Consider the following 18,733-nt stretch of genomic DNA (forward strand, 5'->3'; position numbering starts at 1 on the left):
GGGGATTTGGGATCTGCTCCAGGAACAGGGACAGGAGGAAAGGGAACAGCCTCAGGCTGGGCCAGGGGAGGTTTAAATGGAATATTAGGGACAATTTCTCCACAGAAAGGGTTGTCAGGTGTTGGAAGAGGCTGCCCAGGGAGGTTTGGAATGCCTAAGGAAGGTCTGGATGTGGCAGGGTGACAAGGTGGGCACAGCTGGGACCGGCTGATCTCAGAGACATTTTCCAACCTCAACAATTCCATGACTCTGTCACTGTGTGGCTCTGTCACTCTGTTATGATAATTGATAAAAGATTCGTGTTAATTATAAAAGTATTGGGGTTAGTATAAACCAGAATACTTAAATCTGAAATGAAGCGTGACACTAATGAAAGGAAAATACAACATTAAATCATTCTGTTTTAAATCACCCTGTTATGAATTTTGTGTATTGAATATTGTATACCAGTTTGTAAAAGAAAACAGAAAAGGGTTTTCCATAGAGTTTTTTTTTTTTTCAGAATCAGATTCCTGCCTTTGTGTAATCAATCACAAACTATCTGCTAATGATCAGACTTCCTATTTCTTCTGTTCTTTACCTACCCAGACCAGATGGTTCCATGACCAATTGTCCCAAGAGCTGTCCCACGGAAGTTTGGAATTTTCTTTAACCACCACTGGTTACTTTGCAGCATTACAACAAAATAATAACAATTATTGATTACTACAAGGAAAACACTATAAAATACTATAAAAAGGTAGCTGCAAACCAAAGTTGGGTGGAAGCGTGGTCACCCCTCACGCTGTCCCCAGCGCGCTGCTCGCTCTGTCTATATAAAATAAACCAATCTAAACTTTGCTGCATATGGAGACTTCTGTTTCTCATCTATAACACTGTTATCCCGGCATTTGTTTCGTCCCGGGATCTGTTTCGCCCCGGGATTTGTTTCGCCCCGGGATCTGTTTCGCCCGGGCTTTGCTCTCTCCGCTGCTCTCCGCTCCCGCCGCCCGTGAGGGGCCGCGCCCTCCCCGCCGCGCGGGGGCGCTGTGGCCGCGCCCCCTCCCCTGCGCTGCCCCTCGGCCGTGCCGGAGGGCGGCGGCCCCGCCTTCCCACAAGGCCCCGCGCGCCGCCGCGTCCCCTCAGCGCCCCCCGGCCCGGCCCGATCCCCGGCCCGATCCCAACCCCGCTCCTGGTCCCGGCCCGGCCCCCGGGGGCGGCCGGACCCCCCTCCCCCCGCCCTGCGGAGCGGGGAGCGGCGCCGGGCATGCGGGCGGTGGCAGCGGGCCGGGAGGTGGGATGCTGTCGCGGAAGAAGACGCGGACGGAGCTCTCCAAGCCGGGCGAGGTGCAGGGGAAGTACGTGAAGAAGGAGACGAGCCCGCTGCTGCGGAGTGAGTGCCGGGGCTGCGGGGCTCAGAGGGGCCGTCCCGAGGCCTTTGTGTGCGGCCAGCCCGGAGCGGCGCGGCCTTGGCGGCTGAGGGCTGTGAGGGGGAGTTTTGCGTATGGGGGTTATTTCTCCCTGTAAATGTGGGTTTAATCCCGTTGTGAGCTCTGGGAGATGATGGAGGGAAGTTAAAACTCAAAGGAAGCCCGAGTTTCAAAGCGAGCGCTGCACGCGTTGGTTCGCAGGCGCGCCCGAGCTTGGTGGGTTTTGTGGTTTTTATGATTTTCTCGGCGCTCGGTTCCTCAGTTCCAGCAGGCCGGGGTTCAGGCAGTGTTTTACAATGAACCGAGGAGATCGCAGGGGCAGCTTGGATGGGTTTGGGGCAGCCTGGACAGGAGGGTGTCCCTGTGGAACGGGCTGGGGGAGCTCCGGATCCCAGCCCGTGAATCTATAACCCCGCTCTTTCCAGAACAGAATGGGTTTTTTCCCCCATATGGGCGCTGTGAAATGAGATAACTCATTTAAGGAATTTGCATAAAATCCCTGCGGGAACGAATGCTTCAGGTCCTATCCATGACTCAAGCTGCTGAGGTCACCTGTGATGCTTCCCGTGGCTCTGGTGCCCTGTGCTCCAAGGGCTGGACACCACAAATACACACTGAAAGTGTGCTTAAGTTTGGCTTTGTTGGACTTTGAAGACAGCCCGAGACTGAAATGGGTTTGTTTGCACATAAATAAATAAATTAATTTATTGCTGACACCTTCTGGGATGCACCAGATTTTAGTTGTAAGAGTTTTTTAAATAAAAAGTAATTAATAATAGGAAAAACCTAATTCTAAATGAAAGTTATCGTCTGTATTGATTTACCTGGTGGGAAACTACTTACTTACATCATTTGGAAAGTAGAAGTAGGGAGAGGAGGAATGTTTCACTTACTGGAAGAAGGCAGTGAAATTCTAAAGGAGAAAGTGAAATATCTCCATGATAATTTGAGAGTGTATGGAATGGACAGCGTTTTTCGGGCTCAAGTTTCTGACTTTGGGATTAATGGGGGCAGTGTGAATTTTTTTTTTTTTTTCTTTTTGTCTTGGAGTCCTGTGGGCATTAACATCTTGTAAGGACAACATTCCCAAAGAAGTAGCAGCCAGATGATGTGGGTTTTCCTGACCCTTCTCACAGAGAGATACGAGCCCTGACTGATGTAGCCGCAGCACAGTGTGGATGGTTTGGGGTTATTATTTTTTTTTTCTCGTGTGGTTTTTTTGATGGGTTTGGGGTTGGTTTGTTTACTGCAGCTGCAGTTTTACAGGCAGAACTGCTCAGTGCTGGTTTCTGCTGCAGCAGGACACTGTGCAGCGTTACCATCACAGGCATTAGCGGTGCCTGGAGTGGGTTCTGCACGGGGATTTCCTCGGTGTTAGCGTTCACATCACCGCGCTCGGTGCCGGTGCTGCATGGGCAGAGCTGTTACCTCTCCTCAGATCTGATGCCTTCCTTCATCCGCCACGGCCCGACCATTCCCAGACGAACCGACATCTGCCCTCCCGACTCCTCATCCTCTGCCTACGGCGATGGAATGGTTTCCAGGAACCAGAGCTTCCTCCGAGCTGCGGTGCAGAGACCCCCTCACGAGATCATGAGGCGAGAGAGCAACAGACTGTCCGCACCTTCCTACCTGGCGCGGAGCCTGGCCGAGGTGCCCAGGGAATACGGCTCCTCCTCGCAGCCCTTCCTGGCAGAAAGCAGCGGCGCGCTGGAGAACGGCGATGCCGCAGCTCGGGGCTATTTCTACGAGCATTTCTACGAGCCCCAGAGGCGGCGGCAGCTGAACGAGCGCCTGCACGACGACTACAGGTATTATGAACACAACAGTGATCTTTTCCAGAGGATGTCCCAGAATCATGGGAGGCACGCTTCAGGTAAGGATTCCTTGTTGCTTCTTGTTAAAAATAGGGTTTTGGTGAGAGTTGGGGGTGCAGAGATGTGTCTGGACATGTGTGTGGAACAGTGTTGCTTTTTCATAGCGTTTCTGGGATGTGGGTAATTAGGATTGAGAGTTTGTTCATATATATCCAGAAAGGAAAAACAGACTTAAAGCAGGATTATTTTCTTAAATAAATAGAGTAAGGTCAAGCAGGTTTTGGGTTTTTAAATGCCAAGCATATGTACATCTCCTTTACACATCAGTTGCTGGCTAGCAAGGAATTTTATTCATTTGGGGACATCTATTTTCATGATGTAGAGAATAACCAACAGCTCTAGATTACAACATTGCATTATTACTACTATTATTATTATTGATCATCTTAATTTTTAATTTCATTGTTTGAATTTTACCCCAATAATTAAAATAATTCCCTATAAATAGTCAAAGGGAAGAATGACTGCTCTGTATAATTAGCAAATTGGCATCTAATTAGTGTTGAAATTACTTCCTAATCCTTGACAACTTTCTTTTAGCTTTTAAAATTGTTTTGAAATCGTAAATGTGCCTTTTCCCCCCTTAGTTTCACTGGAACTTGCCTTTGTTTCCTAAAACAAATCAGCATGAGAAGAAGAATCCATTAAATATTCCTTTTCTGAAATACTTGATTCTGTATTTGCTACCTCAAAAACTATGCCCAAGGAAAAGTTTGAAACCAACATTTCAAACCTGTAAATAATGTACCTTCAGTGTGAAATACTTTGTCACTTATAATCTGTAAACAAAATAGTAATTAGTGTCTTAATAAAATAAATCTCCTGTCTAGAAAAAGAAATCTGCCAGGAAGAACAGCAGCTTTTAATGCAGCTGACCTGGTGTGTGGGATTAGAACCTGTCAAGTGCTTTGTGCTTTCCTCACCACAGAAACACTCCATGAAAAATGGAAATGTCAGCCAGGAAATTCTGAAATACTGGGGTTTGAGGCCTGCTATTTCAATCCTCTTTTATTTTTCTAAATGTTAGTATCTCCCTGGATTTTGTGTGCAAACCCTGCATCTCTGCCAGCTGTTTCTCACCCAACAGTCAGTAAACTTTTACCTGGTCCAGGTAACAAGCACTGGGAGGCTGTGCTGGGGTGTTTGAGGGAGGATTTCACAAACCAATCCATCAGTGTAACCTTCAGAATTAAACAGCAGCTGTGTCTGCTGAGGAGATTCCCAGAAATGGAGCTCTAGCTTGGAAGTGGAGTTTCATACACCAAATTTTTAAAAGGAGCTCCACAGCCATATTTTGCTCAATTGTAGCAACATCTTCCTAAATAGTTTTTTTCCTGCTGTTTTTGACCTGTGCCCCTTCAGCCCTGGAAATCATAAAGGAGCTGCTCCTGTTTGCTTGGTTTGGTCATTCACTCTCATACTGTTAACATTTATATTTTGAACAAATTCTGCACAGGTTTTGTGATGGGTGAGTATTTAATCTTGTGCACTCATAGGGAGAGACAAAGGTGAGCCTTTCAATTGCCAGTGTTTTCTCTTTCCTGTTTTTTTTTTTTTTTTCATCTCCATGTGAACTCTTAAACACCTCTTTTCCTTTTTCTTAGAAGAATTGTGTCCCAAAATAAGAAAATTTTGGATTTTGTTACTTCCTTCATCTCACCATTAAGCTTCTTTTTATTTGACCCATCCATTGCCTTCACACCTTCAGTGTTTTCCTTGAGTTACCCAAATCTCTCTGTAATTCCTTGTTTCTTTTTCCTGCATTTCCAGAACCTGTTGCTTTCACTGTCTTTGTCTAAACTACTTTTCTTTACTCCTCCATTGTTGTTTCTCTTCATTGAGATGGCAAAATTGCCTGCAGTTCCAAATGAAAAGTCTGGTTTTGTAAATGCTGCCTTGTCCCCTTTTCCTCCTCTCCCACCCTCCCTCCAAAGTTCCCCTTGGTCAGTTCTGGTGTGTTCTGGGGGGATTTTTTGGGTGGATTCCCAAGGAAATGCTGCCTGGTGAACACGAGGTGTTCTGCTTTGGGGATACTTCATGGTGGTCACACTGAGATGATTTTTGGGAGCAGTCTGGAAGTGAAGAGGTGCCTGTGAATTTCAGCTTTCGTTCAAAACCAAGATTCTCCTCTTTGTAATTTGGAGAGAAGTTGCAAATCCCTTCTTATCAAGGCTTCAGAGTGTTCAGCCAGGCCTTTAGGGCAGTCCTGTGCATTTTCAGCAGTTGTGTTCTGGCATTGCCATGTCCTTCCATGGGCATTTCTCCTTCAAGTCACTTTTCTCTCTCATTATGATCCACTTCTACCATCTCCTCCTTTCCATATTTCCATTCACTTTGTTTCTAATGAGCAATTCAGTGCTGCTGATTTCCCTGACCAATATTTTCAGTTGAGATACCTCCTAATTTGATATGTTTAGCTACCTCTGTGGCGTTTCTTAAATTTTTTTTAATTTCTTTTTTGATTTTTTTCTTATTAGTATCCTTTTCAAACTTTGAATTCTAAGAGACTTTACCTGTCTTTCCTCGCCATCTCTTTCCTCTCTTCTAGGTTAAAGTTTTGGGGAGGTCTGTGGTTGAAGTTATACCTACAGTGTAGATTGGAACTAACTTGTAACCAAGACCTCAGAGTTATTTGTACCTGTGTGAGCGGTAAGCTGAACCATTCTTCTGTGTCTATGAAAAATTGCTGAGCTTGACATCAACTCTGTAAAAGCTGCTGGTGGATTGTGATGAGTTCACTGGGATGTCACAGGAGAAAAAAAAAAAAAAAATCAGTTTAACAGACAACTCAGCCTGCTTTTGGTTCACTTGTTAAGCTGTACCCCTGAAAAATTGGAAACTAGTTCAGTATAAGAGTAAAATAAATACAAATTGACATGAAACTGATTTAGAGCTGAAATAGCCATGCTTTTATTTTTCTGTGTGAACACTTCTCTCATTTTTAAACAATTAGGATTCCTGCCCTTTTCTTCTTTTGTGCTGATTTTGCAGGAATTTTGCAGCATAATTCTTGACTCTTTCAGAGTTCTTCCTGTCATTTCCTATTTGTGGATTTGTGCTTGGTTGGAACACCCCATTCCCACCAACAAAAGAGGTGCTTGTGCTCAGGAAGTTCCTTCAGAAGCTTTGGAGTGGGTTAGGAAGGCCTGGGAGCTGCAGGAAAGTTATTGGGACTTTTTGTTATTTTATTGTTTATTACTCTTGTAAAATTAAACAGTTTGTGCAACTTCTCTTCCTGCTCTTCACCCTGCTCTGATGAGGGGAAGGGAGAGGATTTTGGCATCCTGAGAAAAGGCTCTCAGGACAACTGAGCTAATTAAATATTGTTTTGTAAGATTTGTTCTTCAACACTTGGAAATTTGGCTGAAGGGTGTTCCTGGGCTCTGAAATTTCTCTGCATTTTCTACCCAAGTGGGGATTCCTCCTCTGGTTTTGCTCTTTCCCTTTTATGCTGCTGATGGGATTTCTCTGCTGACCTGGAAATCTTTGCTCCAAAGGCCTTGGACTTCTTTCCAGGCAGGGTTCCCTCAGAAAAAAAAAAACCTTTTACAGGGCTGGGAAAGCACTGACATCATTTCCAGTTCCTTTGTTCCTTCCTAAACACAACTCCCTGGAGTGAAGAGCACACTACAGATTGTTCACACTTGTGATTTTATTAAGATTTTGAAGAGAAGGAACTTTTTGCATTGATAAAGTGCACTGGAATGTGCTGCTCAAAGTTAAAATTGACAATTCAAACCTTAAATTGAAGATGCTGTATTTTAAAAATGGAAAGAAAATTAAAGCCTCAATTTCAACATTGATATTTCTTAAAAGCATCAGCTGAATGAAAAAATACCCATTGTATCATATATTATATTATAATATCACATTATAAACAGAATTATCAGATGAGGCTTGACAAGCTCAAAGAGACCTTTGGAGAAGGTTTTACAAATGCATAAATTTAAATAAATTGTTGACCATCCTTGAGGTTTGATAGTGCCACTCCAGAAAGTTCTCATCCCTAAGCAAGGAAAAGGAGACATTTGGCAAAAGTGGATAATTCAACTAATTCTGTTTCTTGGGAAGTCAGGAAGAATGAGAATTTTTGTTTTGTTACAGCTAAAAGAGTGTGTGAGCAAGAAAACCCTGAGAGTTACAGTGAACATGTTGAGTTTATCCTGTGGTAGGGATCACATCCTCCATCCCAGGAAAATCCCAGATTTTACACCAAATGTTTTATAAAAAAAAACTTTCCTATATATTTGGGATCCATAAATCTGGTGCTTGCAGGAAAATCCTGTGTGGAGCTTTGGGCTGCTGTGAAAATGTTTTAGGGCTCAGATTTTACCTGGAATTTAAATGCAGAAAATGTAATTTCTGGCAATTTGCCATGGAAAAGGCAATCCATGAGCTCAGGCTGTCTTGGAATTTTCTTCTTTGGGTTATACTTTGGAAAAGATCACAGAGGAATTTATTCTTCCAAGTGTTGTTTAGTTTTATTGTTGAAATTACAGGTGTGTGTATATATATTAAATATATATATAAGCTAATTTTCCTCTTCTCTTACTGTTCAAAACTATAGGAAGAGATTTTTCTCTTATGTGTGTGTCCATCCTCCTACAAAGGAACATCAGGAAAACCAACAGACCATTTCCTTTGATCTCTAAAAAAATAATTTGATAGGAAAAAAAATCTAAATTGTACTCATTATTGATTTTCATGCCACAGTGGGTTGATGGCCTTAAGGGTCCATGAATATCAACATCTTAAAGCTTCCAGCAGAGAGAATATTCAATATAATCTGTGATAAAAGGAAAAAAAAATGATAGTTACTACCATCAGTTTATAAGTCTTTGATTTTTATATCCATGGAATATTGTTTAAAACTGGTAATTTCTACATCTGTACAAGTTTATTTTAATCTTTTGCCTTTGCTTCTTCATATATGAAATCAAAATGGCAAAAGGAGTGGATGAAATATTTGTGATCTGGTGTTATTTTTGTTCTTTATCTCTTGGAAATTAAAAATTAGCTGGTATTGGGAGGAAAACTACAGTGCAGAGGCACCTCTTCCAAATGTTGGGAAGCATTAACCATTTCCTTCAGTAAAAATAAATATATATGGATATTCTGCCAGAATTTAAGGAGGAGGAACATTAAGAAAAATACAGGGATATGCAGGTTTTACCAGTAAACAGAAAAATCAGGATTTTTTTTTTCCCCCAGCCAGATTTGTGTGTTCAGATCTCCTGGCAGTGGTGAGTTAACAATCACTATTATATCCATAAAATCACATCCCAAAGATTCATTTCATTGGGAAAAATCCTGGATTGTTCAGCCGAGCCCAGCATTCTCAAAAACTGAAATGTTTGTATTTTGTCAGTGGCATGAGGGGCTGAAGGAGCTTCCTGCCCCAGCCCTTCCAAAGGTCAGGAAACCTCCAGGGTGTTTCTTTTCTCTGGAGTTAATTCTAGGAATTAATTGTTCAATAATCCAAATTAAAGATGGACACAGCCATCAGCTTCCCTTTATAATGCTGACAAGTGGGTAAGTACAAGAGGAAATCCTTCAAGGCCAAACATTTCAGAACATGACAAAGCTGGAAAAAGATTTATGGATGAGCACAAAGTTTTTAAGAACAGTACTCAGGAGGATGTTTAATTTATTTTTTATTTATCCAGTTGTTTTGGAGCCTTCCTGGAACTTTATTTTCAATTATTATTATATTTGGTTAGGATATAGCTCACCCAGGTTTCAGGCTGTCATTTTAGATGAGAGAAACTCTGCCTTTCCCTTCTCTCAAAAAATAACCACACAAAAATACTGTTAATGAACAAAAAGAGGAGAGGGTGTATTCCTGTCAGTAAATGTGTGTGGGGGATGATTTCTGACTTCTAAAAAGTGGGAAAAGTGGCTCCCAAATCCCTTCTGCTGGCTGTGGGAAATAGTGACACAAACTGGTGATAATGGGGTTGAATAGATGCATTTGGCTGTGGGAGTGAAATTTCTTTAAAACCAGGGAGTGTTTAACTATAGAACTGTGAGGGACTGGAGGGAACTCCTTGAAAAGAATTTTAGAAGAGAGTTGATTTAAAAAGAAATTTAAAAGAGAGTTGAATTTAGCCCAGCACATCCAGGAGCTAAAGAATTCCCAGGGATGGAATGAAACCTGAAAAATTCTCGATTATCTCACTGGGTTTTTGTGGCTGAGTGTCTTGGGGGTGGTTTTTTATGAATTTTCTGCACTTGCTCATCTGGCTTTTACTTCACCCAGCTTCCCAAATATTCCTGGTTAGGGATGGGACAGGAGCTGTTTCTGTACTCAGCTCTCACCTGCTAGTTTGTAAAAACTGTGTGTTACAACAAATCACATATTCAAATCTCATATTCAAATTCAAGGTGCTGGTGAGCAGTCTCTTAAATTTAGTGATGGATAAACCCCAAATGTGGTGTTTTCTGGGAAAAGGTGGGAGTTGAATCAGTTGCTGATTCCTGTCAGCTCTTGGACCCCAACCCTGCTTGTCCCTCCTCTCTTGTTCTACCTCGTCCTGTTCTGGTCTTGACTGGTTCACCTGAAAAGCTGTGTTGGGACTCAGTGATTTTTGTGGATAGTTTTAATTTCTGACTTTAACTTGAAACAGAGCTGTGGGTTTGATTTGTGGGTTTTTCCTTTGTTGATAAATGAAGCAGCCATAACAATTTAATTATAATTTCTGTAAATCTTTCCCTAAACCCCCATCTCCTTTTGTTACAGGCATCGGGAGAGTCGCTGCTACATCTTTAGGAAACTTAACAAATCATAGTTCTGAAGATTTACCTCTTCCTCCTGGCTGGTCAGTGGACTGGACTATCAGAGGAAGGAAATATTTCATCGACCACAACACCAACACAACCCACTGGAGCCACCCCCTGGAGAGGGAGGGGCTCCCGCCGGGCTGGGAGCGCGTGGAGTCGGCCGAGTTCGGCGTTTACTACGTGGATCACATCAACAAAAGGGCTCAGTACAAGCACCCCTGTGCTCCCAGGTCAGCCTCACCCCTCCCTGCTCCCCCTGTGTTTAGTGTTGAGGAGCTGGCTTTGCATCAAACAAAAAAAAAAAAATCTTATTTTCAGCGTGGTTCTGGGATTTTTAGCGGTTCGGGTTTCAAGGTTTGGGTTTCTCAGGTTTCAAGGTTAGAAGCAGGATGGTGCTCCTAAATCAAACAGAGCAGCTGTCAGTAAAACAGCTAAATTGTGAGAACAGAATTGAACTGGAAACTGGAAGGAAATTTGATCTGATGTGCCTGGAGATGCTCTGAACATCTGAAACGTGAATTAAGCCTTGTCTGGAATGAAAATGGGCGTTTCAGCTACTCGTGATTTCATAGTAAAATTAATAAACACCAAATCTAATGTTAATTGTTAATACACACCAAATTGACAGTTAGTTGTCAATGTGCACCAAATCTGTTAATTGTTAATATACACCAAATTTAACAGTTAATTGCTAATACACACCAAATCCAACTGTTAGTTATTTTCTGTTGCTCAGTCCTGCTGATACCCAGGAAGAGAAAGTTCTTGAACTTGTGGCACAAAACATAAATATATGGGAATGTCTTTATATGGAGTAACTGTGATCAGCTGCTGCATGAATACCTCTGTTCTAACTCATTAAATGGTGGATTTTGGGAATCAGTACTTCTGAAATGTTTCAAAAACAGCTCCAGAGCTTTGTTGTTCTCTGGTGAGTGGGGCTGAGGTGAATTCAACCAAAATAGCAGCAGCACATTGTTCAGTGCTGGGCTGCTGAGGCAACACCCACGGGAGATTGCAGCAGCAGCCTTTGCACTGATGGGTCCCTGTGAGATGTTCAGGAGTGAATGGCTGCAGTGTGTGCAGGGTGCTCACAGGGAGGTGACACTGTCCCTGTGACACTGTCCCTGTGTGCAGTGTGCTTACAAAGGAGGTGTCCCTGTCCCTGTGCTCACAGTGAGGTGGCCCTGTTCCTGTCCCTGTGCCCACACTGACCCTGTCCCTGTGCTCACCCTGACCCTGTTCCTGTCCCTGTCCCTACACTGAGGTGACCCTGTTCCTGTCCCTGTGCTCACACTGAGGTGACACTGACCCTGTCCCTCTCCCCATACTGACCCTTTCCCTGTGCTCACCCTGAGGTGACACTGACTGTTCCTGTCCCTGTGCTCACATTGACCTTATTCCTGTTTGTGCCCCTGTCCTCACACTCAGGTGACACTGACCCCATACTGTCCCTGTGCTCACCCTGAGTTGACGCTGTCCCTGTCCCTACACTGACCCCGTCCCTGTGCTCACACTGAGGTGACACTGACTGTCCCTGCCCTATGCTCACACAGTTGAGGTGACACTGACTCTGACCCTGTCCCTACACTGTCCCTGTCCCCACACAGCTGAAGGGATACTGTCCCTGTGCTGACCCTGTTTCAGTCCTTGTCCTTGTGCTCACACTGACCCTGTCCCTGTGCTGTCCCTGTCCCTGCACTGTCCCTGTCCCTGCGCTGTCCCAGTCCCTGTGCTGTCCCAGTCGCTGCACTGTCCCTGTGCTGTCCCTGTCCCTGACTGTCCCTGTCCCTGCACTGTCCCTGTGCTGTCCCTGTCCCTGACTGTCCCTGTCCCTGCACTGTCCCTGTGCTGTCCCTGTCCCTGTCCTGTCCCTGCACTGTCCCAGTCCCTGTCCCTGCACTGTCCCTGTCCCTGTGCTGTCCCTGTCCCTGCACTGTCCCTGTCCCTGCGCTGTCCCTGTCCCTGTGCTGTCCCAGTCCCTGCACTGACCCTGTCCCTGCACTGTCCCTGTCCCTGCACTGTCCCTGTCCCTGTGCTGTCCCAGTCCCTGCACTGACCCTGTCCCTGTGCTGTCCCCGTCCCTGCACTGTCCCTGTCCCTGCACTGTCCCTGTCCCTGTGCTGTCCCTGTGCTGTCCCAGTCCCTGCACTGTCCCTGTCCCTGCACTGTCCCTGTCCCTGCGCTGTCCCTGTCCCTGTGCTGTCCCAGTCCCTGTGCTGTCCCTGTCCCTGTCCCTGTGCTGTCCCAGTCCCTGCACTGTCCCTGTCCCTGTCCCTGTGCTGTCCCAGTCCCTGCACTGTCCCTGTCCCTGTCCCTGTCCCCGTCCCTGTCCCTGTCCCTGTGCTGTCCCAGTCCCAGTCCCTGCGCTGACCGTGCTGTCCCTGTCCCCGTCCCTGTTCCTGTGCTGTCCCAGTCCCAGTCCCTGCGCTGACCATGCTGTCCCTGTCCTGTCCCTGTCCCTGTCCCAGTCCCTGCACTGTCCCTGTCCCTGTCCCCGTCCCAGTCCCTGTCCCTGCACTGTCCCTGTACTGTCCCTGTCCTGTCCCTGTGCTGTCCCAGTCCCTGTCCCCGTCCCAGTCCCAGTCCCTGTCCCTGCGCTGACCGTGCTGTCCCTGTCCTGTCCCCGTCCCAGTCCCTGTCCTGTCCCTGTCCCAGTCCCAGTCCCTGTCCCTGCGCTGACCGTGCTGTCCCCTCCGCAGCGTGCCCCGCTACGAGCAGCCGCCGCCGCTGTCGGTGTCGTACCAGGCGCAGCCGGCAGAGCGCAGCCAGGCGCTGCTGGTGCCTGCCAACCCCTACCACAGCGCCGACATCCCCGACTGGCTGCAGGTCTACGCCCGCGCTCCCGTCAAGTGAGTCTGAAACAAACAAACAAACAAACAGAGCCGTTCCTGCGGCTCCCTGCGCTGCTGCTGCTGCCCTGCAGCTGAGGGTGACAGCATCAGCCTGTACCACTGTTTGTCACATGGCTGTGCTTTCTGTCAGGCACTCCTTGAAGTGATGGCTTCTTGCATTCACCCAGCTGGCAGAAAGCTCTGTCACACAGGGAAGGGTGTGTTGTGATTGCAGATTATTTGCAAGAGTGGTACCACGTGCTCAGAAAATATGTGAAACCTTTTTAGGGTGGAGCTTCCTAGTGTCTCTTTTATTTCTTTTTAAGCAGCACAGCTTTTGCTTCACCTTTAAGAGTTTTAAATCATAGAATTGTGAAGTGGTTTGGGTTGGAAGGAACTTAAAAATCATCCATTTCCATGGCAGGGACACCTCCCACTGTCCCAGGCTGCTCCAAGCCCAATGTCCAGCCTGGTTTTGGGCACTGTAAAGGATCCAGGGGCAGCCACCCTCCCAGGGAACAATTTCTTCCTAATATCCGACCTAAATTTACCTTTTTCCAGCTTAAATCTATTCCCTTGTTCTTCCCTCCATCCCTTGTCCAAAGTCCCTTTCCAGCTCTTTAGACCAAATTCTGGCTGACATGTTCATTTCTATTTCTGTTCAAGAAATTGAATTAAAAACTAAGTGGTAATAAAAAGTCATTTTGTAAAGAAATCTGCTGCAGGAAGAAGGAGTCTCCACCAAAAAAAGGTTTGAGTCAGCATAAAAAAATGAGATTTTCTGGTTTAATAATTATTAAATCATATGCTATTCATAAGGAGAATATGGAGAAACTCAATTTTATAGCAGTGAGGTCAGACTGTAACTGCAAATGTTCAGTGACTTCCACTAAAAAAAATTCTCTTATTACCTGCTCCTAGTAACTGCAATTTGAATGAGTTTTATTATTTCTTGTGCCTGCTGGGTTTGCCAGCCCCATAAAGATTTAAATTGCCCTAAAATCCCCTAAGTACACTGAGGCTCCACACTTACTTCCTGCAGCCTGTAGGATTTGTTTCCTAGAAATACTTGCAGATCCATTCCTTTATTTAGGTCTTTAGCACATCCAGGCAATTTAAATGTACATTTAAATAGTTCAGCCAGTGTTGTGTGGATTCTTTTGGATATTTTCTTGAGAATTTGAGAAACAAGCATAAGATAAATTAAACAATTCATCTGGGATTTCTTTATATCAAGTAGCATGAGACAAATTTGTATATTTTTAATTATCAGCACAGTTTTGCACTGAAATAATTGGTTTTATCTTGCTGCATTTTGTTATTTCTCCTTTTCTAGGGGAGAAAAAATGATTGTAGCAGTGCAGCCAGTCAGGATTAGGGATAATTTCAGTACAGAAGCTGTTCTTCAGGAAGTTTATAGAATCTGTGATAAGTTTTAATGAATTCTTAAAATTCCTCAAAGCATCTTTGGAAGTCACCTGCAGGTCCTGGTGCTTCTGTGATGACCTTTCAGTGGGGAATGCAGTTTATTTCCATAAATTCACTGATATTTCAGCCTCCACTCAGGTGAATCCATCTTCTCCTGTGCCTCAGCTGCATCAGATAATTCCATTATTCCACGAGTTTCTCCTGATCTGGAATAGTCACAGCAGCAGCTCCCTATTTCCAAGCTGAGAAATCACATTTTGGGTGGATTGTGTGAGGGAAAAGCAGGAAATGAAGGTGGAACCACATCAGGGTTTGCATTAAATATCTGTTGTAGATTCCTGCTGCTAATTAACCAGGAGGGGTTAATTGGAGAGGTTAAGCAGCCAAGAACTCATTACAGCTGATTGAGAGGGAAGGTCAGCAGTGTCCCATCTTCTGGGAGGGACCTGAGCTGCTGAAATAATTCATTTTTCTGTGTTACTCTGATTTTAACAGATATTTTACAGTAAACATTCCAGGTGTCTTGTGCTGGGATTGCTTTCAATGCTCCAAAATGCATTTCCTTAGAATCCCAGAGTGGTTTGGTGTGGAAGGGACTCTAAAGCCACCCCTGCCCTGGCAGGGACACCTTCCCCTGTCCCAGGCTGCTCCAACCCCACCCAGCCTGGCCTGGGACACTGCCAGGGATCCAGGGGCAGCCACAGCAAATCTGGGAAACCTTCAACCCTCACAGGAAAGAATTCCCAATTCCCACTATCCCAGCCATCCCTGCCCTCTGGCAGTGTCCCATTCCCTGTGTCCTGTCCCTCCAGCCCTTGTCCCCAGTCCCTCTCCAGCTCTCCTGGATCCCTTCAGGCTCTGAGCTCTCCCTGGATCCTTCTCCTCTCCAGCTGAGCACCCCCAGCTGTGTTTTCCTGGTTTATCCTGCTCCTTTAATGGGATCTCCTGTGTGCTGCAGCTCTTTGTTGTGTCAGGAGGGGTTGCCCCATTTCCCAGCTCATTCACCACCCTGGATTAAACCCCCCGCTGTTCCCTAGGTACGACCACATCCTGAAGTGGGAGCTGTTCCAGCTGGGTGACCTGGACACGTACCAGGGGATGCTGAAGCTGCTGTTCATGAAGGAGCTGGAGCGCATCGTGAAGCTGTACGAGGCGTTCCGGCAGGCGCTGCTGGGGGAGCTGGAGCAGCGCCAGCAGCGCCAGCAGTGGTACGCGCAGCACGCCAACTACTGAGCGCCCCCTACAGGCAGCTGATTTCTGTTGACGTTGCACCTTGGTTATTATCCTCTTGAGTATTTTTCTACATGTATTATGTGTTGTTTATAAAAAGAGGAAATTGTTTGTTAATTTGTTAAATTTTTTTTTCCCCCCTCCCCACCCCGTGCCGGGAGTAGTTTTGTTATCCTGAGAACGTGGCAGTTCCACGTCGGTCCCTTGCTCCTTGATCTCTCTCCTGCCAGTCAGCTGCAGTATTAAAAGCTGGCTCTGTGGTTTTTTTACTGTCATGTCCTGGCTTCCAAACGTTGTCCAAATCCAGATGCCTCGTTCAGGGTGTTTCCTTCCCTGGGGATTTGGGATCCCTCTCCTGAGAGAGCTCTGCTCTTTGTTTACAGCTTTAATGTACAGAACCAGCCCCGGGGCTGTTCACCCACCCAGGAGCTGATCTCACCTTCAGAGCCGAGTGCTTCACACAAGTGAAGCCTGAGTTGCCTTATTTTTTACTTTAGCTCATTAATCCTCCAGATTTACTCCTCATTTTCACACAGATTACTCAGAGGGGAAACACTTGTACCTTCCTAAAGACCAAGATCTCTAAGCAGAGTGGTTTTGATCCTGCATTTCCCAGACCTGACCCGCTCCAGTGGAAAGGCAGTAGCACTGCTGACCCCCTGTGCCACCCCACGGGCAAAATCAGGGATGTAACAGCAATTACTGGTGGTTTTTTTAATGAGCTTTTGTCTTAAAGCTCCTCACTTGTGGAATTTTTTTAATTGTCCAGTTACCCTCTCCAATAATTTCATTTGGTTCATTAATTGTCCTGATATGTTATTTATGGGTTCTTTTCAGTGCAATAAACACTGCAGACAAAAAAGTACATTTCCTGTAAATCCTGTGAATTCAATAAAAATCATTTTGTTGGAAGAAGGGTTTGTGTGAGTGATTTGTGGCTTTTAGAATATCAAATAAACCCTTCTTAGCAGCAGGAAAAGCCCATGGGCTTGAGAGGATCAAAGCTCTGGGTCCGACCCTCACAACTCTGAAATCCCAAATCAAACCAAACACACAAAAAACCCCAGAGGAGAAGCTCTTGCCTAGATTAATAAATAACTTTTCCCTGTAGAACCAACTTCTTAGGAACCAAAAGCAAACTTTAATAGTCCTGACAATAAAAGAATAGAACTGTACCACACATCCTATGCACTATCATGGATAAATATGTACAGAAATACAGTGAAACTTCCTCCAGCACAGCTACAAAGTGACACTTTGTGCAGACAAACAGCACCGTTCACAGACCATAGCAGAAGTGCCCTTACAGTGTCTGATAAAGCAAGTTAATACATTTTAATTATGTCATCGAACAGTTAAACGAAGGAAAAAAAAAAAAATAACGTGGTTACATGTTATAACTTCTTCAAGTACCTGAAACAAATTGGCTTTTGGATAAGCTTCGGCCTTTTTAGTCGTGGTATCACGTCAATGGTGGTTTCCTCGGTGGTGGCTAATCGGGATAAGGCTTCCCGAGGGGCCGGAGCCGGGCGGTGCCGCGGGCCGGGCGCGCTCCTAGAGCCGCTTCCTGGGGCCGGCGGGCGCGGGCGGCGGCGGCTGCAGCGCTCTGTGCGTGGCGGCCGCGCTGTACAGCTTGAACAAGGCCTGCGGGGGGACACAGCGTCACTGCAGCCCCGAACCGCCCGCCAGGCTCACTGCTGGCAGTCCCCAGCACGGGAACCCCGACACGGGGATCCCGAACACCGGGAATCCTGAACACGGGAACCCCAAACACCGGGAACCCCGACACGGGAACCCCGACACGGGGATCCCCAACACCGGGAATCCTGAACACCGGGAATCCCGAACACCGGGAATCCTGAACACCGGGAACCCCGACACGGGAACCCCGACACGGGGATCCCCAACACCGGGAATCCTGAACACCGGGAATCCCGAACACCGGGAATCCTGAACACCGGGAACCCCAACACGGGAACCCCCAACACGGGAACCCCGACACGGGAATCCCGAACACCGGGAATCCTGAACACGGGAACCCCAAACACCGGGAATCCTGAACACCGGGAACCCCAAACACCGGGAATCCTGAACACCGGGAATCCTGAACACCGGGAACCCCAAACACCGGGAATCCCGAACACCGGGAATCCTGAACACCGGGAACCCCGAACACGGGAACCCCCAACACGGGAATCCTGAACACCGGGAATCCTGAACACCGGGAATCCCGAACACCTGGAACCCCCAACACCGGGAATCCTGAACACGGGAACCCCAAACACGGGAACCCCCAACACGGGAACCCCGACACGGGGATCCCCAACACCGGGAATCCTGAACACGGGAACCCCAAACACCGGGAATCCCAAACACCGGGAATCCTGAACACGGGAACCCCAAACACGGGAACCCCCAACACGGGAACCCCGACACGGGGATCCTGAACACCGGGAATCCTGAACACCGGGAACCCCAAACACCGGGAACCCTGAACACCGGGAATCCTGAACACGGGAACCCCAAACACCGGGAATCCCGAACACCGGGAACCCTGAACACCGGGAATCCCAAACACGGGAACCCCAAACACCGGGAACCCCCAACACCGGGAATCCTGAACACCGGGAATCCTGAACACGGGAACCCCAAACACCGGGAATCCCAAACACCGGGAATCCTGAACACCGGGAATCCTGAACACCGGGAACCCCAAACACCGGGAATCCTGAACACCGGGAATCCTGAACACCGGGAACCCCCAACACCGGGAACCCCAAACACGGGAATCCCGAACACGGGAATCCCGAACACCGGGAACCCCCAACACGGGAATCCCGAACACCGGGAACCCCCAACACGGGAACCCCAACACGGGAATCCTGAACACCGGGAATCCTGAACACCGGGAATCCTGAACACCGGGAACCCCCAACACGGGAATCCCGAACACCTGGAACCCCCAACACGGGAACCCCAACACGGGAACCCCCAACACGGGAACCCCAAACACCGGGAATCCTGAACACCGGGAACCCCAACACGGGAACCCCCAACACCGGGAACCCCAACACGGGAATCCTGAACACCGGGAACCCCAAACACCGGGAATCCTGAACACCGGGAATCCCGAACACCGGGAACCCCGAACACCGGGAACCCCGAACACCGGGAA

General features: G+C 46.9%; 2 protein-coding genes across 2 annotated transcripts in view; one reads left to right on the forward strand and one right to left on the reverse strand.

Annotated features, from left to right (window-relative positions):
* Nucleotides 1–1,064: 1,064 nt before the first annotated feature.
* Nucleotides 1,065–16,473, forward strand: SAV1 (salvador family WW domain containing protein 1). The gene is made up of 5 exons (XM_079307868.1): nt 1,065–1,372; nt 2,848–3,285; nt 10,026–10,296; nt 12,769–12,918; nt 15,366–16,473. Exons 1-5 carry the CDS (start codon nt 1,279–1,281, stop codon nt 15,559–15,561), a joined length of 1,149 nt encoding a protein of 382 aa, XP_079163994.1. The 5' UTR covers nt 1,065–1,278; the 3' UTR covers nt 15,562–16,473.
* Nucleotides 15,702–18,733, reverse strand: part of ATL1 (atlastin GTPase 1) — a 32,943-nt gene continuing 29,911 nt past the window's right edge. Inside the window, exon 13 of the mRNA XM_079307860.1 lies at nt 15,702–17,202. Coding sequence (XP_079163986.1) covers nt 17,113–17,202 — 90 coding nt within the window. The 3' untranslated portion in view covers nt 15,702–17,112. The remainder of the gene's footprint in view (nt 17,203–18,733) is intronic.

Source organism: Erithacus rubecula (assembly GCF_903797595.1).
Source record: "Erithacus rubecula genome assembly, chromosome: 6".
Taxonomy (NCBI): Eukaryota; Metazoa; Chordata; class Aves; order Passeriformes; family Muscicapidae; genus Erithacus; species Erithacus rubecula.

What these genes read in the sequence shown, in the direction of transcription:
- SAV1 (XM_079307868.1), top strand. Translation starts at nt 1,279, where the DNA reads ATGCTGTCGCGGAAGAAGACGCGGACGGAGCTCTCCAAGCCGGGCGAG. An exon ending in GACGAGCCCGCTGCTGCGGA is followed by an intron (nt 1,373 to 2,847) that starts GTGAGTGCCGGG and finishes ACCTCTCCTCAG; the next exon opens with ATCTGATGCCTTCCTTCATC. An exon ending in TCATGGGAGGCACGCTTCAG is followed by an intron (nt 3,286 to 10,025) that starts GTAAGGATTCCT and finishes CTTTTGTTACAG; the next exon opens with GCATCGGGAGAGTCGCTGCT.